Source organism: Atractosteus spatula, chromosome 14 (genome assembly GCF_055471065.1).
Source record: "Atractosteus spatula isolate fAtrSpa1 chromosome 14, fAtrSpa1.hap1, whole genome shotgun sequence".
Taxonomy (NCBI): Eukaryota; Metazoa; Chordata; class Actinopteri; order Semionotiformes; family Lepisosteidae; genus Atractosteus; species Atractosteus spatula.
Genome location: NC_142719.1, coordinates 11,037,028 through 11,063,854, shown reverse-complemented (window position 1 = coordinate 11,063,854; position 26,827 = coordinate 11,037,028). Strand labels below are relative to the sequence as shown.

At 41.4% G+C, this 26,827-nt stretch overlaps 1 protein-coding gene across 4 annotated transcripts in view; it reads left to right on the top strand.

Annotated features, from left to right (window-relative positions):
- rps6ka1 (ribosomal protein S6 kinase a, polypeptide 1) overlaps positions 1-26,827 on the top strand; it is an 89,650-nt gene that overhangs the window by 29,028 nt on the left and 33,795 nt on the right. Inside the window, exon 1 of one of the 4 annotated variants that reach the window (XM_088931848.1) lies at positions 26,024-26,147. The exons of the other annotated variants lie outside the window; for them this stretch is intronic. Coding sequence (XP_088787974.1) covers positions 26,106-26,147 — 42 coding nt within the window. The 5' untranslated portion in view covers positions 26,024-26,105. Of the gene's footprint in view, positions 1-26,023; positions 26,148-26,827 lie in introns of those variants that run through there. 4 annotated transcript variants of the gene reach the window in all.

Below are 26,827 nucleotides of genomic sequence, written 5' to 3'. Positions count from 1 at the left end.
AGTAGTAGGAACAGCGATTATGAGCGATGGTGTCATAAATTGTACCACTTGAATTGTTCCTGCCTCTGCAGTGTGTTTCACACGACCTTATGATCTAAGAAGGAGCGTTATTTCAATTACAATGTCTTTTTAAATGCCATGCATGTAGTTTCTTTTTCTTTTCTAGTAAATAGGCTGTCATCTTTACTGACCATCTCCCAAGAAGTAGCCCCCACCCTATCTGCAGAAAGGGGACAGGAGCTGCTGTCATTTCATCCAGCCATTGATGGCCCCCGAGCCATTGATGTGACTGTGTGCTTTTCCTCACAGTGAGTGCTGTGTGGAGGCTGTTCAGGCCAGGCCTGGCGGAGTGATGTCACAGTTAAACTCTCTTAGTGTAACAGCAGGGCTAGAGATCTGTGCTCAGAACTGTCAGCTCTGCTCTGGTCTCCAATTTGTTTTGACTGACAAACAGCATCACGAGAATGAATGTAGAGCTCATCTGGGTTCGAGGAAACGACTCTAGGGAAGATCCCTCTTGTCAACGATTCTTGTCTTTCACCCTGGAGACATCTGCTATACTTTGCTGGACAGTGTGTGTGGCTGTCCTAAGGTCTTCTTGACAGATGTTGTGAATGAAGTGCTGTGTTCACACCATTGTCCTTCCTCTGTCCTGACCGAACACTGGTAGTTCTCCAGTCACTTGTGGGAAGGGGGATCAAATTGAAGTCTTGCGAGTCAGAAATCTCCAAGCCTGTGTCTGTCAGGAGATTTACCGTTTTAATGATGATATCCTCAAAAAAAAAACCTTGGAAAATTTTCTTTAAAAATAAACTAGACATTGAAGGATCTGTGTACTCTGAATGATCTGAATGATGAAAACAGAGCCAAGTCATAGGAGAAAATGAGACCCTTCAAATTTCAAAAACACTGTTTTATGATTTTTATTTACAGATAGAATTGAGCAGTATTGTTTCAAGGCACTGAGGTATTTTATTTTTAATTTTTTGTGTTGTGTAGTTTCAGTTTCTCTAACATCAATGAATGAGTTTTTTCTGTTGTATTATTACACTATATATGCTAGTTTTAAGAATAGTGAATTGTCTGCCATGCAATCATTAGTGACTATGGGGGACATAAACCAACAGTATAAACTCATTAAATTCTAGGTACAATAACCATAGGCGACAAAGATAATATTTTGAGTACGAATCTTAAGGGACGGGCTTTACTCTGAATTTCTCCAGCAATTACTTTTTCACTTACTCACTCTGAAAGCAATTAATTCATCTTTATTTTTAAAAATAGACAACAATGCAAATAGTTCAAAGACAAGTCTGTACTGGTATTTTAAATTATACTGTATATCTTAGTTTCCACTTGCAAATGAGTTGTCTCTTGCCTCAGTTCTATATTTTTGGTCTTGATTTGTTTAGTTCATTTTTTCGGGGAGATGAAAAGAAACGGCGAGATGAAGTCAACTTTGAGAACTCAAAATTGCTGCCTTTGTTTTCTAGGAATTATTTGAAGATTTCTATAAATTATTTTTCTATAAACTATCGCAAAACATTTAGCATTCGTATAGTGATACGCAGTGGTTCACATTGCTGCGTCGCAGTGCTGGGGCCCTGGGTTTAATTCCAGACCTGAGGTACTGTCTGCGTGGAGCGTTTATGTTCTCCTGTGTTTATGTGGGTTTCCTCTGGGTGCACCGGTTTCCTCCTACAGTCCAAAGACTTGCTGGTAGGAATAATTAGCCTCTGGGAAAATTGGCCCTGGTGTGAGTGTGTGCTTATGTCCGTCTGATCTGCGATGGACTGGTGTCCCGTCCAGGGTGAACCCTGCCTCCCATCCATTGCTTGCCGGGATAGACTCTGGCTCCCCTGCAACCCTGAATTGGAAGACGTGCAATGGATGGAAAAAGTGATAAAAATAATAGTTGAAACAGAATTTCAAATATTCCTTTTACATCTATTTTTTAGGCCTGTGGTTTTCCTCCTTGATTTTTTTTTTGTTCAATATTTGCACTTGCCGGTCTCTTTTTTTTTTATTTACGTCCCCAACCAGGGTGCGCGCTCTTTAAAACTTGGCTCTCTGGCAGCAGCTCCTGTGCCCGCCTGGAGAAGAGGGAGGCATGCAGATGCACTTCTCGGACGCCCCCGCCTGCAGAGCCAATTTGTCACCACACACCTTGTGAGCTCCCAGCCTCTTACAGGAGAGTTAGTGCCAAGTGAGGAGGTGCCGCGTGGCCGTTGTCCCACACATCTCAAGATTGCTATGCTGCAGGATCCCTGACTAGCTAACTACGACCCTGGCTGCTCTTGGTCCATTGTGTACTGACTGCTGCTCGGGATGTCCTGGTTACAGAGTATGCGAGTGACATCTGGGTCATAGAACTCAACCTGTGTGGTGGGACTGTGGCTAAGGCTCTGCGCCGGTGGCTGGAAGGTTGCCGGTTCAAATCCCACGGCCCCTGTGCAAGGCCCTTAACCCCAGCTGCTCCAGGGGCGCAGTACAATGGCTGACCCTGCACTCTGACCCCAAGCTTCTCTCTCCCTGTCTGTGTGTCTGTGTCTCATGGAGAGCAAGCTGGGGTATGTGAATAAGACGAGTTCCTAATGGAAGAAATTGTATATGGCTAATAAAGTGATCTTATCTTATCTTCTTATCTTATTCTTGTTTCCTATAGACCTAATAATAACTGCTGATTGGTCCAGACACTTTATGTAAATATATTTGCATTGACACATCTGCCCCTTTAAGCAATATTAAACGCACTGCTTTTCATCAGTACAGTTTGTGCAACAGTAAATCTGAGTGGGAATCTTATCTGCTGTACAAGTCACCAAGTGGTTTTGCCATAGAGCCTCTCTGGGGGCCCGTTTTTTTTTTAAAAAAAGACTCTGATTTTCATGATTAAAAGAAATGACACATTTTGTAGCAGCTGTCTGTGGAAAAGACCGATTTCTATAGTCACGTGATCAATGGAATGGCCTCTGATGTCCCTCGTAAATATTTTTCGAAGTGGAGCTTTCTTTGGCTGCTCATTGGTATTTGTCATTGTTTCTGAGAAAACGGAAACCTCGAACACGTGCGCTTAAAGTAAATATTTTCTTCTGGATGTGCATTAGCTGGACTTAAGGAAGGCTGTCTCCACTGGGCTCTGGGGAGTACCAGCTTTGCTGTCAGTGGATAAACACCGACACGCCTCTTTGTGGAGTGTCTTGTGCACATGGGGAGAGTTCTGCGGTGAGTGTGAATTCTGCTGAGAGCTGGGAAGGTATTTTTTTTATTTGTAGCTGTGCCAACACTTAATGTGAACCGTGATTGGGTGTCATCATGGTGGAGACTGTGCCTTCTAAGGCCTGCTACTTCGGCCAGGGAACTGTGATCAAAATTCGTTACTGTGAAGACTCTTCGAAGCCTTCCCTTCCCCACAGAAACCCACCCGCCTGTACACATTCCACAGAGGGAAGCAGTGGAGTATTGCCTGGTGTCATGTATTCCTTGTTCATGAGTCTTAGGACAAGGAATTCTACGGCAGCTTTGTTATGCTCTGTGTACACTGAGCTAAGCTCTCAAGGATAAAATCACATCCCAGTATACATTACGTTACCCATTAGAAATACCAAACAAATCCACAATTTTACAACAACAATTTACAAGAATGATGCCAGTGCCAGACCTCCAATGGTTTGTTAAGTTTTTTTAGGGGTTAACATGCATGTTACTGTACCTGTGGATCACGGGGCAGAAGTTTTGTGTTTTTTTTTCTGTGAAAGATAAAGTTCTGTCTTTTTCTCAGGCCTGTGTTTGCAAACTTTTTCTTTTGTTGAGCAATGTTTCTTGACACAGGTGAGGCTCCAGTGTTCTCCAGTTTTTTTTAATGTGTCAGGCTTCAGTTTCCTTTTTTCTTACCTCTGCCAGCCATGTTCCCAAAAACTGAAGTAGCAGTCTTCATTGCTGTGCTTGCTGAAGAACTGCTGAGTGATGTGTTTTCATTTTACAAATGAGTCGTGTTCTCGAGCGTGCAGAGAGCAGAGGCTGAGACTTGTGTGAGCACAGCTGGGCTGTGTACAGACACGCCTGTGTTTAGAAATACAGTCTGATGTGTCCACAGTGGAAAAGAAATTTAACGATTGGAGCTGCTCTGTTTTGTGGCCAAACAGTGATGCATGTGCTTTATGCACATCTTTGTGAATGTTTTGTAAAGCAAAGAGGGTTATCACAGTACCTTACAGTAAAGTACTTCAAGACCCTAAATGTCCCATAGAGTCAGACCTGATCCCATTTCTGGAGTGTTACATGACCTGACAGCATAAAACTTCCTCTGGACAGAATACAGTCTCTGGCATGATGACACTCAGTCACGGTTCACATTAAGTGTTGGCACAGCTAAAAATTAAAAAAATACCTTCCCAGATCTCGGCAGAATTCACACTCACTGCAGAACTCTCCCCGTGTGCACAAGACACTCTGCAGAGAGGTATGTTTATCCACTGAAAACAAAGCCATTCATCACAGGTAAATTACTGTAAATCATTGATACCCATTTTGATAGCCGGGCTGGAGTAGTCAGTCTGAAGTATAGCACGTTTCTAACTGTTTCAGGTCAGCCTGAATTCACAGGCCTCTGGTCATGGGTCTGCAGCTTAACCACTGCCCACGCAGCCCCTGTATAACAGTCTAAAGGGTACAGTTTTGTTTTCTGTGCTTAGAAGCTAGTAATTACATTCATGCTCGTTACACCAGACAGTCGTGGTTAGGGCTCCGGCCTCCTAACTGGAGGGTTGTAGGTTCAGGTCCCCACTGCTCACACCAAGAATGGATACAGGGATTATCCGGGGTAGCTCTGTGATGAACCCACTTCCTATTTAGGGGGTGTCATAGTCCACTTCATGCTACAGAAAGAGGGATAAGCTATGGACTGATGAGATGGTAGACTTTAGTAAAGACTTACTGTACAGTATGTATTGTATTTATTGTTAATATTATTTGACACCATCGGTTACAGATCCCCATTTCTGATGTGCTGCAAGTTCAGACTATCATGACGTCTGTTACTGTTTTTTTTTACTAATCTGGCCATTTTTAAGATTTTTTTCAAAATGTCTTACAGTAATTTTACATTTGCCGAATTGAAAAGTGCTTGGTTTGTGGCTTATCTCCTTTGGAGGCCCGAGGAGGTGTTCAGTTAGTCCTGTTGAATAATTAGAATAATTCTGAAATCGATTGCGCCCGTTATAAAGAGAAGATTGTCTTCAAGGCTTCCCAATCCGTGCTGAGGATTTTAAATGTCGTTAAAAATATCATTTTTGTCTTGATAAAAGACTTGGATGTGCAATCTAAAACTGCAATCCATCTTTCTCAGGGAACATTTTATAGCACCACAGCGTTGATCAAGTTTGCTATGCAGGGTGTGGTGGATGCAGGCTCCAAGATCAGAGTTTGAAGGTTGTCTGCTGCATTCCTTCACCTCTGGGAGAAGAGAAGTTAGTGCAGATTGGGCTGTTGGCCAGGCTGATAAGGGAGAGAGAGAGCCTATAAGAGAGAGGTTGTAATTGTGTGCTTTTTATGCTTATATTACCGTACCAATACCCTTTCTGCAAACAGTTAGAGCACTATATCAACACAACGTGCTGTTTCAAGTTCCATTAATCATGTGAGCAAGGTGGAATTCCACCTTTGAGTGCACTGTGGGGTGTGTAGGGTGTGTTCATTAAAAACTGGTGAGTGGCTCCTCTGAAGTAAGATTTGCTAGAGCTCGTGGCACTGAAGGATGGGGCTTTGTTTGTTAAAAACCATCAGATATAGTCTCCCTGACCGTAGGATGTTTGTAACCAGGTTACCCAATGGAGCCCAGTGGTGTTCTGGCCTACTTATTTTTTTTCACACTTACATGGTGGTCAGGTGACATTCCGTCAGCGCCAGACGTTAACGTCAGAAAGTGTTTGATGTCCCCGCCTCATATCTGCAGGCTGATGTGAACAACCAGGGTAGAAATTGTTGGTGTCCTCAGGGGATGACCTTTGATCTGCAGTGACTGCAGCCCCATGTTTCTGTCACTTCCAGTTAATTATCTTCATAAGAGCCAGGGAGGTTTGAGATACCCATCTCCTGTTGTGAAACAGTCAGATTTGTGCATGTACAGGTATTTGTGTACTAAAAACAGACCCTCTAACACACTCAGTTGCTGATCAACTTAGTTCTTGATATTTCCAGTAATCTGCCTTTACCGTTTTGTGTTGTATGAGTGTTTTTTATTTCACCCAAAAATGTAAAGCATGAATTTTTATTCCTGTTCTCTCTCAGCTCAAACACACCATTATTCTAATATGAATTGTGTAGTTCACCCTTCCTTATTATGAAAGCCCACATTTAAGAACAAAAAGAGATCATAGTGGGATTTTTCTGCATTTTGATCATTTAATAAAAGGGCATGTGGGCAGACATGGAAGTGAAGGCAACATTATTTTTGCTGCATACAAAATGCAGCCGCTGAAGATCAGCTTTTTGCTGTTCCTTTCTGTGAATTTGTTCAGAATATTTCATGCAATTAAATGTCTGCAAAGAGCAGATTTTTTTCTTTTTTTCCCCACTGTGTCAACAAGGAATTAACTTCTGCTTGCTTTCTGAACCTGAAACACTACACTGAGCATGTGTGGGCGGTCCATTCCTTTCTCTGTACATTTGTTGGCATTATGTATGTTTTGTATTATTATTTACACCAGTTTCAAATGACTTTGTGCAATGTTCTCTCTGTTTACTCAGAGAAAGTTCAAACAATCTGAGAACTACAGTGGGCTTGCAGATTTTATCAACGTTTGAAAGCAAGCATTTTTAAAAAAGAATAGTATAGTATCTTCTGTCTCCTAAATAGACTTTGGACTGTGTAAAGGAAGGTCTTTGAAATATCTTTATTTTAAGAGATGATCAAAATATATTCAAAATGAATTCAAAGACCACCACACTTCCGTACTTCCACTGTTTCTGTCCATGACATGTAAACTAACACCATTGGCCAGAAGAATCCCAGTCAAACTGGGGTGATCTGATAATGCCGTCTTTGTGAAATTATATATCCTCTCTGTAGGATAAAACCTTCACTCTCAGCTAAATACTGGGTCCTGTGTTTCCACGGGATGTTTCTATCTCAGGCCGTTCATTCTGGGCAGCATTCTGCGTTTTTATCTCAACCCTAATTAATTAAGGGGATTGACTCTGTTTGGGGGGCTAAATTACTTTATTCTGAGTTTGTTGTTTCTGGCTGATGAGATGGAGAGGTCAAACAAGCCTGCAGGTTCGGAAGAGGGCTGGTTGCCTCAGGAACTGATCGATTGACACGCTGGCTGGGCAGCTGCTGCCTTCGTCTCCCGTCGCTGCATGAGCCCACTGTGACCTTGACAAGTCATAGGAAAAAATGTCTATCAAAAGAATCAAATCCTGATTCATTTCAGCAGCGCTGGACCTGTGTTGTCACTGCTGTCGAGGCTCCATTTGGTTTACAATGGGGAAAAAAATGTAGTGCTTGGTAACTATTCACCAGGAAGGAAACAGACGTGTATTTTTTCATTACACTTTTTTAAAAATTAGTCTCTAGGCCACCAAAGGCCAAACTGCAATCTCTTTTTTATGAATGTCTCTCTTTTATTCTCCAATGGAATAGAATCCTGTTAATAAACCCCAGTCTTGCTGTTATCTTTATTATTTTTTAAGAAGCTAATTAAGAGCCCCCTGGAGTTTTCCAATAAGTCGCTATTAAGTACAGATAACCTAATGAAGCTATTGATGCTTTGTCCTGCACATGGTAAATAACCCACTTTGACACCTTGCCTGTTAAAGCTGTTTGAACTTTGGCCTCTTTGTGTGAAGCCTGTCTACTGCAATCAACTGTACTGAGTTACTGGTAATGCCTTTTTAATAAGATCATCTATTCGCAGTGATGGGGACACATCCTGATTACTGAGCAGCAATCGCCATTACGTGCTTTGTTATGTGTTTGATTTTGTCACCTCTAAGTCCATTACTGAACCAGTGGGGCCATAACCTTTGTAATCAATCTCAGTGCTCATTGGCTGCTTTTTTCCCCAGTCTGCTTTTACTGTTTGTCTAACCTGGCTCTCATTTCACTCTCTGCTCCCAACTAATTTTTAAGAAGCGAGCTGCAGTGCTGTTATGTAATGTGCAGTTCCTGCCCAACAACAGCGTGTCACTTGTTAATTCAATCCCACCATTACTTTCTGGCACTTTATTTTGACCATAGAAGGTGTAGCACTAGTTCTAAACAAAACGCGCACGGACTCTTTACTGCTTACAGGCAGGATCACTGTGCTTGTCTTAGGAAGGATATGTTAAAGAAAAAATAACTGCGAATGAAAAGCAAACAAGTTTTCTGGGTCTGTGGAATTCCCGTGGAATGCTGTACAGCGAACTGTAGCAGGCCTCTTGCACTTCCTTCAATCAATATAATTTAGGACCGAGGAACAGGTATGTAGGTTCCTGAAATACTCAAAGAAAAGGAGGTCAGAGGAAGGCTGAGAGGGTCAATTTAAAGATACTGTTAAATTTAAAATAAACTTTATCCAAAAGTGGTTTTTAAGATCATGGTAGTTTTCCTTTTCCCACAATACTGTATGTAGAGAGATAGCATGAGAAAGAAGATTATATTTTTTGTGAAAATCCTAAAGGTATTTTAGGAAAGTAAAGGTATATTGAGGTTATCCATCAAAACTTTAGGCATAGACTTATCTGCTCTTATACTAGGTACACCCATTGTTACAAATTTGATTATAGTTTGATGTAATTCAGGAATTTTTGGAAAGTCAAATCAATACTGTGGTCGGAAATAACCAGCAAAATTCATTCTTCATCCTCAGATCCACACAGATCATTATTATTTACAGTAGGTGATTGCTTAATGTTTACTGTATCGCATTCGACTTGGGTTTCCTGTTCCTGCCTGTTCCTGTCCTCAGAGCTCTGAGATTGGAACGGAATATTTTTCATTGTTGGCTTGCTTGGCTCAATCCTCAATTCATCTCTGAACCAAATGACATAGTGAATCAGATTGGGAAAAGTGAATTGATTCATTTAATTCACCAAAATCATTCATTCAAAAAAGGATGCATTGTTTGTGAACTGTACAGCTCGGGTCCTTGTCTCACTGTTAGATTCAGAGTTTGTCCTTTATGGATTTTAAGTACTTGTATCCAAGTGCAACCTCATTCTTATCATTCCTTGTATTTACAGTAGATTGCACTCTTCCTTCTGAAGACTCCTAAAGCCCTTTAGATATAGTAGGTAAACCTCTTTACTCATCACTGAAGTACAACGCCCATGTCCCCTCTGTGTTCAATACTGAACAGATTCAGTTCCTTCTAACTGTCTTTATATTTGAATTTGTCGCTTGTTATTACTGGTAGGGCAAACACGTGGCTTGTATTTCCGGGCACGCTTTGAGAAAGAACAAAGTTTTAAAGCTGCCTGTTGTTATATCTCTGTTAAAATTTAATGTTGTTCCTTCATCACTGAGGTTAGGAAACAAGAAACACTCGATCGGATGTTCCCTCTTCCACTAGCTGATCAGACCAAGAGATCTGCTTAGCTTGACTGATTTTATCAAGAGAACATACAGTATACAAGTTAGAATGATTATTAAGTAACAGATCTTAAAATCAAATTTCAACTAGTGAATGATTGAGAAAAATGTGCACTAAAAAGCATTTTGTGTGAGGGAGATGTTCTTGAGGGGATTTTAACTCTTGGAGAAAGAGCAGCGAGGATGTATGGAACTACCAGTAGCAGATGTGGCCTATACCTTTAGGAGGTGAACAAGACATCAGTGTTAGATGGTGCAGTGTTGCATAATTTTCAGTAGTTTCACTAGTGGGGCCCACCCTATCTTCTTCTGGGTGCTTCTGGGCACATTGAAGCAGCTATGAGTCACAGTCATTCGAGCTGCTGTTGAGGCATGCCTGGGATTAACTTCGAGCATGTGCTGAATGAGAAAAAAACTGAAACCTTTATCCTGCAGTGGTGTTTAAAGTCTGTCTGAGTTAACCCCTCACGTTTCCTGTGTTCTCTAATGCAACGTGCACTAAATAATTAATGCTGCACTGTCTCTTGCAAAGGCCCTTCTCCTTTCCTTTGGAGCACGACTCCATTGTGCTGCCCGTGTTAGTGGGTGGACTACTTTTTTGCACGGTTATGACATCACATCCTCTTTGACCTGATTTTTTCTGGAAGAATGGCGATTTCGACCTTTACCTCCGTTAACCCCTTTGCCTCTTCGTCACTCGTGTTTCAGACCCTCGGGACGGTACCTTGCAAGTAATCCTGCACACCACGTATGATGCAGTAAGCACCTTCATTGCCCCCGCTCATTTCTGTGATAATATTCGTAAGCAGAAATGACTTGCGGTCCCTGGTGGGGAAGCTTTAATGAAATTCCTGTTCCATTAGCTGTTGGAACTGCTGACATTTCAGAGAAAGTGACCTCTTCCTTCAAGCTCCAATGCAAGAAAATAAGATTCCTATTTCACAGTGATTTGATCCCAGCATTGTGAGCTGTTAACCAGCACCTGGCTTTTGAGCTCGATTCCTTTAAGTCCATTTGCACAGCCAGATGTATGAAACATTCAGATTGCCTTTCTCGTATCATTAGTAATTATCACAAAATGCAGCAAGTACAATCATAAGTACTGTAGATTAAACAATTATGTAACTGGAGCCCTGCAGATTACTCTGCATTGTTCTCACTGCTTTGAACAGTATGTATATTATACAGTATACAGTAACTACTGTATGTATATTGATTCTTGTTGGGACTTAATGTACAAGTGCCTTTCTGATTAATATTAGCAATGTTAATTCAAGATGTAAACTCAATAGATGGGTTAACAGTCTGAATTGTCTAATTTTTTTATACCAGTTGCTTTCAACAGTAGAAGAGAGATTGCATTGATTGATTCTTTTCCATATAGTAGGTTACAAATCCTTCGAGTTAGTGCCTGAACGCACTATTTAGTTCAGTTTCTTTGCTTCTAATTACTGTTTTTCATTAAGATTTGTGTTTAAAACAGCACTAAAACATGAACGAAGCAAAATTATTTGCATAGCTGGTAAACAAAATGAAAATGTTCTTTTGCCCAGTATGGAAGGCTGAAATTTCTTTGATGTATTATCTTTTCTTTCTGTTCATATGTTTGCAATGCCCAGTTTACATCAGTGCCCCCTTATGGTTCTGAAACGTTTGATTCTGTAAATACATATACATAAGATCCTAATGAGATGAGTCCACTTCACTGCAACAGCTTGCAGGAAACAGATCTCTGAGCCTGTGCTGATGGTTTCTTTAAAGAGCTACTCTGAGGAGCGCACATTCATCATTTACGCAGTCACTGACATCAGATTCGATATCTTCTTTAAAATGTGAGCTTGATCTTTTAATACGCTGTGGACTAACTGTGTGTTAGGGTTACTGCATTGCGCTCTGCTTGATGTGTGACAAGGAGCTGCAGAGAGCAGAAAAGTGAACCTTGACTTGTTGGGTTTTATGTTAGTTTTTTAATCACTTGCTGTGAAGGAATTTCTGATAACTATCATGCGTTCTGAAAGCTATGAAAGCCACATCCTGGTTTACTTTCTTAGTAACAACTATTTTAGGTTACTGGTTTGCGATTTACCAGATTAGTTTAAATAACTGTCCTATGAAACTGTAACTGTCTGTTGGCTAATTTCTGTGTCGGATGAAGAGCTGACTTGTGGAAGGAATTGTGCTGTACAACAGTTGTAGTGTCAGAAGTGCACTGGGAAGATCCTTGGCGAAGAAAGATAACTCTGAATTTTCTCTTACAGGTAAAGGCAAAAAGAACTGAATGTGTCCCCTGGCTGCTATATTTGACCCCATCTTTTCTAAACTGTCACTTAAAAAGTAATGCCCCAACACCACTGTCTGAAAAAAGCCCATAATCCACAGATCAGCAGTTGTACAGGCCAGCTTGATTTACTTGTATTACTAAAGGGCATTTTCTGCCACTTTGGAGACATAATTCAGTTTCGCAATGGCTGCTGTTAACACAAGATTCCTGAGCTTGTGTCAGTAGATGCGCTGATAGGGGATTTGTTCATAAAACGATTTTCAGTTTTATTCTGCACTTATTTATCAGAGAGCTCCATTGAGTCTTCTGTTCACTTATCTGATGAAGGCTCTTCCGTGCGGAGGAAGAGAAAGATTGAGGCAGGGACGATGTCCTTTGTGTCTGTGAGAGAGTGCATCGGTCACATACAGTACCTTGTGCGCTAAGACGCAACATTAATGCTTTCCCATTGAAAACTTTTCCACTCTGATCCTCAAAGACCACAGTCAACAAGATTTTCTTTAGCTTTTGAGGCAAAAATTAAAAACAATAGTGGGTTATTTAGCAAATGCTTTTGTCTAGAGTGACTTACAGCATCTGTGGTTTGCCCAAACAGCTGCCTCTGTGGTCTTCCCTAACTTGGGGCTGCAATCTGAAACCTCATCTGAAGGACAGAGCCTAGGGATGTTTCTTCACATTTACTTAGAATGGCAGAACCAGGAACCTTTGCTGCCAATAAAGAGGTCTATCAGACATCAGATGGTCCTGAAAGACTGGGGCTGCACCCCAGTACAGTACAGAAGACGCTTCCCCTGCGTGTATATGTGATTCTGCATTGTGTCGGCCAGACTGGAGCCACTGACATTGCACCACAGTGAGAGGGAACAGCTGTGAGGCTGCTGCCCACAAATCACACAGGCCTGGGCTGCACCTTCCACTGAGCCAGGTTACAAGGACACGTACTGGAATCAGCTGGGCTCAGGGGCTGCTGCAGGTGCCCGCTCTGTCCTCTGGAGGCCTGCCCACTGTGCGCTATTTTACAGGCTGGCCGGCTGCTTTCCGCAGTCTGTTAAACAGTGCGTTAATCTGGGTGTTTGAAAGCCATCCCTCGCCATTAGATGAATCGTTTGTTCTTGCGGAGCACCTAGCAGGAATGAGAAACTGCGCCGGAGCTCGGGAAAGCGTTCTCTGGTGGGGGAGTGCCAGTTCTCTTTAAACGAATAAATGAGAGTCGTTAATCTTTCTCGCACTGCCGTGTCCTCGCCGGGTCTCTCTCTCTTTCGCTGATGGAAATGCTGGCAGAACGACCGCGGCTCAGAAATACCCTCGTGAAACTTTTTGTGCAGGATTTTCACTGTCGTGGTTGCCCGTAGTGTGTGATTCACTGTATCTCTATGGTTTATCCTGCTGTTCATTAACATTACAACTATACACATTTATCCTAAACCTAAAGCTCTTCCTCAACAGTCTTGAAACTACACATAGGCTATTAGGAAAATAAAATTATTTGTTGAAGTCTAAGAAAAGTTTTAGGACTGTATTCCGAGCATGGCCGAAGTTAATAAATCTCTCTTTGTACTTTTACTGGTTTATGATGTAGTGGTCATATGCCAATGTTTTCTAAGAAGCCTGTCTTCAAACAGGTTAGAAGGAGTTAAGTAGTAAAGTACTCAGTGTGTTCCACTGAGGGATTGTAGTAGAGCTTTTAAATGTCTGATGGATTGTTCACTGGATTTATTAATAACCAGCTGCTTATTCCAGACACTTGGCTAATGCATAATATACAGTACAGTGGAGCATGGGATCCTTGCAGCCAAGCTCACAGTCTCTTAATTGAACTAATCAGTTGTTTAACTGGAATCTTTTCAGTTGAAATTTTATAAGTGCAAATGAAAGGTTAGAAATGGAAAGGAGATCATCCAGCCCATTTGGTCTCTAGGTAATGAGAATCACAACTTTAACACTTAAACATCATCTGGTATGTTACTTTTGAAAGCCAGATTTAATCTGTAGGTAAGGTGAGGTCAGCCCACCTGAATAATGTGATATAATAATATAGAAAATGCATCATTGTATAAATCCAGCACAGACATACCTGCTTCACCCCAGGAGAGAGCAGACCAAGGAGATTTCCAGTGAAGCTGTCCAATCACTGAGTCATGAGGAAACGAGCAGTACCATTTCAATAACAATAAGAGTACAGTATATCCTTACATTTATATAGCGCCTTCCATCCTAATGGATCTCCAAGCTCTTTACAATGGGCAGGGCACAAGGGTCATCTCACTCTTATGTGCAGTGCCCACGCAGCACCAGCAGCCCCACTCCACAGCAGATCAGAGACATAAGAAATTGCTTTAAATGTGGATTAAAGGGGGCTGAGCTGTACAGACACAATATCTTGTTAAGACATGACAATATCTTTTATGGCCACGCAGTCAGGACCTCGGTTTCATGTCTCATAGTGGTATTGTGAATAATTCCCTGGTTATCCCCCATATAGATGTTCCTTGCTAGTATGCTTTGAACTTCATCAGAAATGTCAATCATTTTCTGCCTGCTGTGAGCAGTTTAATTGATAAGGTGTACTTCATTCTTGACCTATGTGACTAAATTCTCTGACTAGGGTACAGCAAATTTAAGGTTTTTAAAGGTACAGAGAAAAATGGAAGACGTCACCAGCTCTGAAACCAGAACCAGGCATGAGTGTACCGTTGGACAACCTCAGTGGGTAAATTAGTATTCTGCCGGAATGCAAGTAGTACACTGGTAAGCGGTCCGGGGATATGTGGAAAAAATATGTATTCCTGAACATATTTCTCTGTGTGTGCACGAGACCGTTGTATGGTGACACCCGTATCGTATTAAATTTGATTCACACGTACAGTAGTTGAGACCATGAGGTAGTGGTCAGTGAGTGTGCTGCTGGTACCATGTATATCAGGCAAGCTGTTGTGAAGGAAGAGTGGTCCCACTGAGGTAGTTTCATCCACCCCGCTGTCCTCGCATTGCCAGTTGTATCTTCATGAAAGATTTTGAATATTTCAGTACAGCACCATATATATATATATCAGTTCAGACATTCATCCTGCCATCCATCTCAGTCCATTTTCTAGCCACTTCATCCAATAAAGAGAGCTGGGGCCTATCCCAATTAGCAATGGGTACGAGGCAGGAGACGCACACAGGCACACAAACACTCACTCCCGGGCCAGTTTTCCCAATTAACCAGTATGTTTTTGGGCTGTGGGAGGAAATCCACATGAACATGAGGAAAGCATGCAGACTCCACGCAGAGAGCCCCCGAGGTCTAGATTTCAACCCAGGGCCCCTGTACTGAGAGGCAGCATTACTAACCACTGTGCCATTGTGCTGTTCCATATACACCTTTGTGTATGTTCTGATTTCTTTTTCCTTAAAAAGGTATCTGTATAATTCTGCATATAAAGACGTGAAACATGTTAAATCTTGCAATTCACAGAGTTTTAACAAATTTGGACCATCTAAAACATGTTCAAAGGGGGAGTATTTGGGAAGTCCCCCTGAAAACTGCCCCGTGCTGTATCTTACTATCTTCCAGTGATGTTCCACAGCTGTGTCGGAGGTGATCGCTAAGGGAGGAGGGCTGATGCTGGTGTTTCCATGGCGATCTTTGACATTTGGACTTAGGAGTTGTAGCTGAATAGTGGTGGGTTAATACATCTTCCCCCCTCCTCGAATTCCTCATTCCTTTCAGCCCTTTTCAGTTGTCTGGCTGATCCGGAGGCCAGACGGCTGTGCGCTGGGTTCTGGCACAGGATACATGTTGCGTCCCAGGAATGAAGATGTAGTTTTTGGCAAATGATCTGAGGGTTTTTTTAAATGTAATGAAGACACAACACGAATTCACCATTTTATCCATGTGTGATGTCAGTATACAGTAGGTTTACATGGGATATATTCTATTAATGGAATTGCATAATATTACTGTAGGACTGCGTCTCCACAGTTAGACTTTTTATGTTCATGGCTAAATGAGCCACTCATTTGCCATACTCTTCCTGGAACTGAGGGGTTTTGTGCTAATGGAAGCAACATTATCATTGTAACACCCTGCTGTGTTTTAAAAATTGTTCTTCCATGCCGGCATCCCTAACTACGGCAATTTTTTAATGCACACTTTGTATGAAACAGAGCAATTTATTCAAAGCTAATGTCTTTTTTTTTCCCTAGAGTTGGCTGTCATCCTAATAAGCCTTCAGTGATGAGTCTAACAATATGGCTTGTCTTCCTTTTTATTTGTAACAATTTTTTTACGGATCTGGTTTAAGAACATGGCAGAGCCCAGGGAGCCTGCGTGAGCCCGGAGAGCAGTTGGAGAGAGGCAGGAAGGAGCCGAAGAGTTAAAGGACTGATCCAGGGTCGTCTCCTGTCTTGTGGGGTCGGCTGAGGGTGTTTTAATTGCAGCTGTGTGCTGGCAGCGGAGGGAGGCGGGGGCCTGTGGGAGGCTCTGAAGCCCGAGCCCTGTGATTCTGCCCAAGGGCGAGTGGGCAGTGGCTGTCCAGCAGTGTTGAAAGGGGAGCCATTTTACACAAACAGCTTGAAGCTGTCGGCAGCCCAGCCCCCACACATCAGCGCCGACAGCCCACCAGAAACGGCCTTTAACTTTTTAACTCCACGCATACTCCATCCATACACACACCGCAGAGCTGTTACCAGGCGAGAGTTACTGTGGACAAATGCGTGTCAGACACTAGAGGAACAGAGATTCCGGAAATGATTTTGGTTGTCCGTTTAAAAAAAGGACCCTTTCCTGTTTTTAAGACACTTACCGTAAGTTGTGTAAGGCTATTTTCCAAGTGCTGTATTGAAATATCGGGTGTTCAAGTGCTGTAAGAAATGAAATTTTGACTAATGTGGGGTTTATTTGCCTCTTAAACTAGGTTACAGAAGTGTTGAAAGTAAGATTGTAATAGCAAAAGGTACAATACCAATGAAACCATAAATTGGAATCTGAATGTCTTTTCAGTCTAGAGCTTGAACTTAACTGTGTATTTTCAGATTTCTTGAGAATGCTTGTGGTCTCGTATGGCTACAGTGTGGAGCCCCATTGCCTTGTATAACCCCAGTCGTACTGTACCTCTCCCTCCTCCCGACTGTAGGGCTGTGATGTTACAAGGACTAGTGGTCCTGTCTGGTGCTTAGTTACCTTGGTTGCCATGACAACCCGAGGATGGGGGAGGTCTGTGAGGGAACGTAGCACTGTTCTTTTTCAATGGAGTCATGTTTCAATGGGCTCCATTCATTTATCACTTCATTCAGACATGCCTCGGCCAGAAGAGCTTTTCTCTTTTAAAAAAAAGGTAAAATAATGCAATTTAGTCATCCCAAGATTTAATGCAGTTCATGTCTAAAGACAATCCCTTTCAGTCCCTTGCAATTAAGGTTTTGTGACTACAGTCCTACTGTATCTTCCTACACTTGTTTCCAATCCCTTTCATTGTATTCTGACAAAAAAAAACCTCAATCAGTCCCCTGTGGATTCATAAAAGAAGATGGAGGGATGCGTTCAATCTTTTTCTCTGCTGCATTTGTGACTCTGTTTCTTTCTTTTTTCCATTTATCTCCCATTATGTGAAAGTACTTTTCTATCAAAGCTTGTTCTGAAACCACCCTGGTTTCTGCCAGGGGGATGATTAGACGAACGTGTGTACAGTGCTGAAGGAACTACAAAGAGACATAATGGCAGCTGTGTGTTTTTTTTACCTGTATTTCTTTCTAACGTTAAAGAGGTTACTGCGCAGTATGTGATAAACATTACATATTGACATGTTCATTCCTTTTCCTCATTAGCATTAATATTAGGAACTGATTGCTTTGTCGTGTTTCAAAGCTCTGTAATGACTATGAAATGGCCAGAAGTCAGGTGCTGCATTGTCCTCTCTCATTGCAATGTCTGTGGTATCTTTGAGAGATACCTCTCCCAGTATTCTGCACAACATATTAGCCTCTTCACCCTGCAACCTCTTTCCCTTTGTGGCCTGTGTTAAGAACGGGTGTGCCAGTTTTCCACTGGTCTGGGGACTCTTATGGAGAGAGCAATAGCTGTATTAACGGGATTTATTAAATCAGGAGAGAGGCATGTACATTTTAAAGGAAATTTTATTCTACTTTCTACTGTATATTCCTTCTGCTGTGACATGCAGCATCATACTGCAGTAAATGAAATGCCCTAGGCAAGCACTATTACTGCTCCCTATGACCTCATTCCCTATTGCTATCTGCAGAATGCCACATGCTTTCTCTGGAAAGAAACTGCATTTTTCACTCCGGTGGTATTTTTTGATACTCTAATTCCATTACCCTAATTATGGGCGCCAGCCTCTTTGTTCTGATTGATCTGAAAAGAAGAAAGAATATTGGACTTCCTGGTTATTGTGTCATCCACAGAGATTCACAAATATTTGAGGTGGTTTTCCAATAAAATGATCAGGATGATACAGTGGTGTGAAAAAGTGTTTGCCCCCTTCCTGATTTCTTATTTTTTTGGATATTTGTCACACTGAAATGTTTCAGATCATCAAACAAATTAAAATATTAGACAAAGATAACACAAGTAAACACAAAATGCAGTTTTTAAATGAAGGTTTTTATTATTAAGGGAAAAAAAAATCCAAACCTACATGGCCCTGTGTGAAAAAGTGATTGCCCCCCCTGTTAAAACGTAAATCAACTGTGGTTTATCACATCTTTGGAAAGCTGAGTTCATTTTCTCTAGCCACACCCAGGCCTGATTACTGCCACACCTGTTCTCAATCAAGAAATCACTTAAATAGGACCTGCCTGACAAAGTGAGGTAGACGCTTGATTGCAGTGGTGCTGCTAAGGGTGGCACAACCAGTTTTTAGGTTTAGGGGGCAATCACTTTTTCACACAGGGCCATGTAGGTTTGGATTTTTTTTCCCTTAATAATAAAAACCTTCATTTAAAAACTGCATTTTGTGTTTACTTGTGTTATCTTTGTCTAATATTTCAATTTGTTTGATGATCTGAAACATTTCAGTGTGACAAACATGCAAAAAAAATAAGAAATCAGGAAGGGGGCAAACACTTTTTCACACCACTGTATCTGCAGATACGCCTGTAATGTAACTGCCCTGTTCTGAGTGTGCTCAGTTTGACTTTCCTGTCTTGCTGCAGCCCTGCTTTAGTGTGATCAGTGACTGTGAATTGAATCAAGGAGCAGAGGCTGTACAAGGTGGGAGTTTGTTATGCTGGCTGCTCTTCTGTGACTGATAAGAGGTCCTTGTGTAACTGCACATCCAGAGGTGTTAAGAGGTCTCTGTAACCAAACTGATCAAATACAGAGTTTGAAGTGGCTGGAAATCTCCCTTTAAAAATAAAAAAAATCATTTTTCCTCAGCATCTGAGAAGATGCACACTAAAGCATTGCATATTCATTCTGTAGGGAAGCATGGTGATGCAGTGTCTTTGCAGCACTGGGGTCCTGGGTTCAATTCCTTTGGTGCTGTCTGCTTGGAGTCGGTATGTTCTCCCCATGTTTGTGTAGGTTTCCTCCGGGTGCTCCGTTTCCTCCCACAGTTCAAAGACTTAGTAGTAGGTTAACTGACTTCTGCCAAACTGGCCCTGGTGTGAGTGTGTGCGTGTCTGTATTTGTCTATGTGATGACCTGGTGTCACATCCAGGGTGTACTCTGCCTTTCCGGGACAGGCACTGGGCCTCTCTGACCCTGAATTGGATAAGCGGTTATTGATGGTGATGGTTATTAATAAATCATACAAGGTGCAGCACCAGGCTTCTGCCTGTGTGTTTGCCCTGCAGTGGACTGGTGTCCCATCCAGGGTGTATCCTGCCTTGCTCCCATTGCTTGCTGGCTCCGTCTCCCCTGCGACCCTGTGTTGGATAAAGTGGATAATAAATGTATGAATGGATGGATATTTATTTAATAGTGATTTTGTTCTCTAAATTAATCATGTTGGTTTTGGTCTTTATATTTGAGAAGAGGGCTTTTTTTGACTACAAGGGAATATCCCTCAAAGTAAGTAAAATGCCTAGGGGACAGAGAAATGCATCCCATCTCGATCATGCTACAGTTGTTGGTAATAATGAGAGCTTGTAATTCCACAAAGTCCTTGTGTCTGGCGTTAACACAAAACAAGGTGTCCTGTTTCAGTTCTTGCTCTTGTTGTAATACAAGAAACTGTTTGAAAGGAGCTCAGGAGGCAGGCCTTTGTTACCTCTTTATGGCCTATTTTACTCCAAGCACACAGAATTGGGAACTTGACTGTACTTGCTAGAGCTGAATCAGGTGGAGGATGGGCCTGTAGCTCCACTTAGTGGCCAACACTAGACATTACACAGCCTTCAAACACAGCTGGGACACTTCTTTTACAGTCAGATTTCTGTAAGAAGGAGTAAACGCTTATTGAAATCTCCTGTTTGGCTGGCAAAAGACTTTGGGTGTGCTGAACTGGGGAAACCATGAGCACTGACAGTATTCTGGATTCTGATCTTATACTGTAGGTCATTTATTACATTACTCAGTTGTTTTCTGACATTTTGAATAAATAAAATAGTCATCCAAGTTCTTGGGTTGGAAATAACACATTTCACTTAGTAAAACTTTGTTTTACTTTTTTATCAGTGCAATATTAAAATGAACATTGTTATACAGGTTTCATAGCAGAACTGATAGGGAAAACATACAGTATATCGTGTGTGAGTTAACATACTGTATAAGCGGGCTGACTTGTGTACTTTGTACTTAGAGAGTACTGACTTAAAACACAGGTGCTTTGCTAGGCTAGCCTTTACTGTTTAATATTTACAGACAGGTGATCAAGGGAAATAAGTACCTGGTTAATCTGTATCTGTCTGCTCCACTAGGTTCTTGAGACGTTCACCATAGCGTGTCATTATCTTTTGTGGGCCAATGTGCAATTCTGATTTTCACAACATGGGCTCAATCATGTGTCATCCGTAGGAGTCTACAGTTATTATTTCCATGTAGATTCCATTTCAGTGATTGACAACTAAAAGAGATAAAAGAATTTTGGTTTTGGCTGTACTGTATATTGGTTGATGCCAGCCATTCCTTACAGAAATCATATCATGGGCAGCACTTGCAAAAGCCAAAAATGAAGGGCATGTAATGAAACACCATATTCTCAAGCCATGAAAACTCTGCATCTGACAGCCTTAGATATGCATGTGCATACATGCATATACATATGCTGAACACTGAAATGCATGCTAATGATTCAAAAGAAATGGGGATAACACCATTCGCTTTGTATTGCCAAAGTGTTTCTAATTACAAGGAGCTGAGACCTAGAGCACTGGTTTTTATCTCATCGCAGAGGTCCGGAAACCATCATAGCAGAGAGGAAAAAGACACTGAAGGACAGCAAGACCTTGTTTTTACCATTTTAAAAACTTAATGGGATTTTAATTTTTTTTGCATTGACAATTCTATTCACAATATCCCTTTAAAAACAATTGCTTCTGTTTGCACTTTCATATCCATTGCATTGTCCCTCATGGTCAACGATGCCTGTGTGCAATGTGCTAAAACCTGGACACTCCTTGTTTTCAGGTGCATCTTCCGATATGGAACAGTTTGTCATGCGACCTGTGCTTAAGTTGCATCTGGACATTTGTTAGGCTCATGTTGCATTGCTGAAGATATCCTGGTAATTTCCATGGCATATGTCTAACTATAGGGCCCTCACCTTGGTGAATACAGACAATTATATAATAATATATAATTATTATTATATAATAATTATTATATTATATTATTATATTATACACCACCAATGTGCAGCATCCACCTGGATGATGCGACGGCAGCCATAGTGCGCCAGAACTATCAGCTATCAGTGGGGAGGAGGGCAGAGTAATGTAGCCAATTCATAGAAGGGGATTATTAGGAGGCATGGAAAATTTGGCCAGGACGCCGGGGTTACACCCCTACTCTTTTCGAGAAACGCCCCGGGATTTTTAATGACCACAGAGAGTCAGGACCTCAGTTTTACGTCTCATCCGAAGGACGGCGCCTGTTTACAGTATAGTGTCCCCGTCACTATACTGGGGCATTAGGACCCACATGGACTGCAAGGTGAGCGTCCCCTGCTGGCCCCACTAACACCACTTCCAGCAGCAACCTTAGCTTTTCCCAGGAGGTCTCCCATCCAGGTACGGAGCAGGCTCACACCTGCTGAGCTTCAGTGGGTTACCAGTTGTGAGTTTGGATACAGTTTCCATGCCTCTTTTGTAGACATTTACAACATTTTTTGTGAATGTTTATGGTGCAGACCTGTGGTAATGTAGTCGTTGTAGTCATGACTGTCACGACAGCGATGACGGTGATGATTATGATGCAGGGCTCTGTGTGTTATGACTCTGTGCAATGCAGTTTTTATTGTTGTGTTGTTAAATGCAAGTGTGAAGCAGCTGGAAGTGATACCACTGCTGGCTCCCGTGCTTAGAAACCACAGGGGTCAGTGTTACATGGCAAACTAGCGACAGTTCTGTTCAACTTGAACCCAGCCTACCCATCTGGGGCTGAAGCATATGTGTACCACTTCCTGGGCAGTGCCACCTCCTGGCAAAATGACACTTGCTGGGCAGTGTCTGCTCACAATATACACACACATTTGAGAAATTCAGCGCTGAAACCACTGCCTCACAAAACATGACAACTTGGCTTGTAGGTTATGAAATGAAGAGACAATTTTACACAATTCAGAGGATTTACTTTAGTTCATCCATCTGAGAAATTCTAACACACTGCCTTATTCCCAGCGGATGGACGTGAATTCTGTGTGGGAGGAATTTATCTAAAACTATGTAAATTTACACATAAAATACTAAACAGCATGATATTAAACAGGACCTCTTGCTGTGTTACAAACAGAAAATATTTTTTGGTAGAATTATTTGAATGCCTTTTAATGGTAAGTAGAGGGAGGGGAAGTCTTTAGGATACATCTGGCGAGAGAACTGAGGCTCAGATTAACAAGTTGGATCTGACCTCACCTTACTGGTTTGCCGATACATTTTTTTGATGCGTAAGATAACAGCTGCATAAATCAGCTTTTTTTCCCCCCTCTCCTTTTCCCCCATCAACATTATTACTGCATTCCAAAGTCAGGCAGGACGTGGCGCAGTCCACTGTATGGAAACTTAGAGGCTGCATGTTAAGCTTGGTGCACTGCAGTTCGCTTTATGTGAACGTCTGTGTTTGCTTCCAGAAGGAATTACCTGAATAAATCCTAATAATAAATAAATTACTAATCAAAACGAATAAAACCTGGAACGTTTCACCCTCTCCATACAAAGTCTCTGATGGTCTGCAAAGTTCCTTATATTCCTTATTTTTCAGTTGTTGTTTTTAACATCTGTTTGAAAATGTAATATTTTAGTATCAGATGTCCCTCCAGATCCATCCCGAAGAGGTTCTTAAGCTTTAAAGCTGTTGCGTTTCTCAGACAGTGCTGCCCATCTGCTCCTCTCAAAGCTTTTTGTCCTGTCTGGCTCACTGTACAGATGCCTCACTTTTTTCAAATAAGTGTCAAATCTAATAACAGGCTGGGCTGACTCATTTATCTCTCTTTTCAATCAGTGAGGAGGAAGAATAAATTTGCTACAGTTTTTCATAATTAGTTAAGAGATTGGCAGGCCAGTTGTGTCATTTCAAGGGGAACTGCAACGCTATTTTTACATTTTGGGGTTAGAAAGAATCGGTTTTGATGAGTGCATTTCAAACCACAATAAAATGAAATTTACACTGTAACATGTAAAATCTCCAATTTACATCACAATATAGACAAATTTTCTAGGTATGCACAATGCCATATTATGCAATTCAGAACAGTGCAACAAAACTTCCGGTGAGGTGAAGAGGCCTTATTACATTGCAACCAAGCCAGCTTGTGGATACATCAGTTTTAATCCAATTGAAATCTTGCTCTTGACTTTGAGACAGTTTTGCCGACAAATTCAACTTACTTGTTAACTCTGCACGCAGATCACGTTAGTACATTTCTGTGGTGAAATGTGTCCTGCACAACCTGTACTTATTCGCTAGTACATCACATTACATTAGTCATTGCAGGGACTAGTGAGCAGGAAGGGCTGCATCATGTCACGATTCCCGTGAACACTCACTCTCGTCGAAGGTGGGACCAGGGATTTGCAAGAAGAATGACAACCTTAGAGTTCGTTGTCAAAAGTTCGCAATTTTGTGCTTAATTCAAAATTTGTCAAATTTTGCTATACAACCAATGAATCTATTTTGTTACCGAGATTTAATGACTGGTCTGAGACACTGGGACTGCAGTTCCCCTTAATTTCTGTACTTTCAGTTCAGACCTTGGTGAAGGGGGGGGAGTAAAAATTGGGAGGGGGGGGAGTAAAAAATTGGTTTGTTGGAATACATTTAGGGTCAAACAGTTGTGCAGCTCAATTTAGTAAGATATTTGTAAATCAGGGGTGGCACAGGGATGCAGTGGTGAACATGTCTTCCTTGCTGTGCTGGGGCCCTGGGTGCAGTTTGCTGGGTTTTTATCTGCATGGCATTTTTGTACAATCTCCCTATGTTCGCGTGGGTTTCCTCCGGGTGCCCCGGTATCCTCCAACAGTCCAAAGACATACTCTTAGGTTAATTAGCTTCTGTAAAACTGGCCCTGCTGTGAGTGTGTGCAAGTCTGTGTTTGTCTGTGTGTACGCTGTGATGGCCTGATGTCTCGTCCAGGGGGTACCCTGCCTTGTGCCCAGTGCTTTCCAGGACAGGACTCTGTGACTCTGAATTGGATACGTGGTTATTGATGATGATGGCTATTTATAAATCATACAAGGTACAGCACCAGGCTTGAAGATGCTTGAGGACCGATATGTTATAAGGGAGGAGTGTACTGTGTATATACACACTGAAGGCCAGCTGATGATCAGTGGAGATAAGAACTTGAGACAGGATTACATGGAAATTAAGGGAGCAGTAGGTAGGGATCTTAAATCAGTGCGTTTTTTTGTCCCACATGAGTGATTTTATAAAAAAGGGAACTCCCTCCTATTCACACTCCACTCAATTGCCCCTCGTTCTAACGGTGATTACAATTCTGCTACAATCTTAAACTGCATACAGACTGCTAAGAGATCTGTGATGATCAAACTGTCCATACAAGATGTGTGAATCATCCTTACCCTCCTTTCTGACAAAGAAATTTGCATCTTTGACTGTTCTATATGTCCTCGCAAATCTCCTGGTTAAGTAAAATGTTTGAATCTGTAATGTTTGATTATGAAGCCAAGCAATTTTAATGAATGGCTCGTCCAGGAAATATTGTGCAAGCGGTATTGTTCCGTGTGGAGTGTAGGCTTTTTGAAAGTCTTCTGGTGTTGAAGCGAGTCTCTGTCGCTGTATTACAAGACATTCAGTTGAGAAATGAAATTCTGTCAGTAGAAATTTCCTCTTCTGCTTTTTTAAACCTGGTCAGCTTCTTCTGTATCTTTCCATGCAACCCTGCACCATTTAGTGATCACAGGTCTTTTAAATAGAAAAAAACAAAATTGAATAGCTTGCCCATTTTTTGCATTCTTGAAATAATAACTGTTGCGATTAGCTGATAGATTTAAATATATAAAGATAAAAGAATTGCGCAAGGGATTCTTTAAAAAAGTGTTTGTGGAATCTAATAATGAATGTTCTGCAAAAGACTTTCCATGATATTTAATAATTAGTACACATTATACAGATATGCTTCAAGAAAAATCTTTAATTTTACGTTGACTTTGAAAAAAGTCATTGTTCAATGTACCATTCCTTTTTGCAGTTTAGAAAAATCAATGAAGAACTAAATATTGGGTTTGAACAGTTAACCAAGCTGCCATAAAAATGTCGTCCAGCTGAATAACATACTTTAGACAAATTCTGTTTTGTGACAGTGAGTTCACCACCCTGCCTTGGGTTGGTCAGATTGGAAGTTTTTTTTTGTGAGTAAGCAGAGACTAAAATGTGGTTTCCTTAGGAAGTTACAGTGTTTCCTCCAGTTTCTCAACAGCACCCCCCAAACAGAGAAGGGCTAGCTGTTTGTGAGAAATCTATTTGCATACATTTGTTTATCTCTCCATTTTTGTGCATATGTATTGGTGTGCGTTTTTGCAAGAGTGCTGGTGCCGGCTGGTGACTGTCATTACCTGACAGTGATAAAGGGCAGTTAGGCAGACTGAAGATGACATGGAAGTGCCCAGCCAGTTGTGTCTGAAATGTGGAGGCTATTATTTCGTACCAAACACCGCGATCACCAGGCAAGTGTCTCTCTTTGTGGGGTTTCTCGTAGCTTCGTTCAAGTGTAGGAGCTGCATTGAGGTTTTGGGAGAACGCAAGGTGCAGAGGAGAGAGGTTTTGTGGTTAACCTGTGAATTATCTCCGTAAAAGCTGAGCAGCACGTGTACCTGAATCCAAGATGACATGGAAAATTACATCGTTTGACTTATGAACATTCCTCTGTGCTTGGATGCATCCCTCATTTTTGTTTGTTTTGCACCCTGTTTAAATATCTGCTTAATGTCGAATTAGCTGCTTTTTCTTAAACCCTACAATATAAAATGAAGAGTGCATGAACTTTTATTTTAAATGACAATATTATGTAGGAAACCTCATCTTGGTTTCCTCAAGCATGTTCTGACGTATTGTCCGTTCGGTCATTAGTCATATTTTGGATCTGTGCATGTTTTCAAACCTTTTTCCCAAAAGCACTATCTGCTCTATACGAATAACAGAGTGGAACAGGAAAAGTAAAAAAGATACAAGTTAAATTTGAATAAAAGAGTAGTATTTAAAAAAGTCAAAAACAGAGCGACAGAAGGGTTAAAAGTGTGAATAAGCCAGTTCCCAAGATTAAGCATGTAAAATTGGTATATCACTATATATTAATGTATACAGTACATTGATGTAAGCTTGGTAGCATCTATGCTTCAGTTTTAGC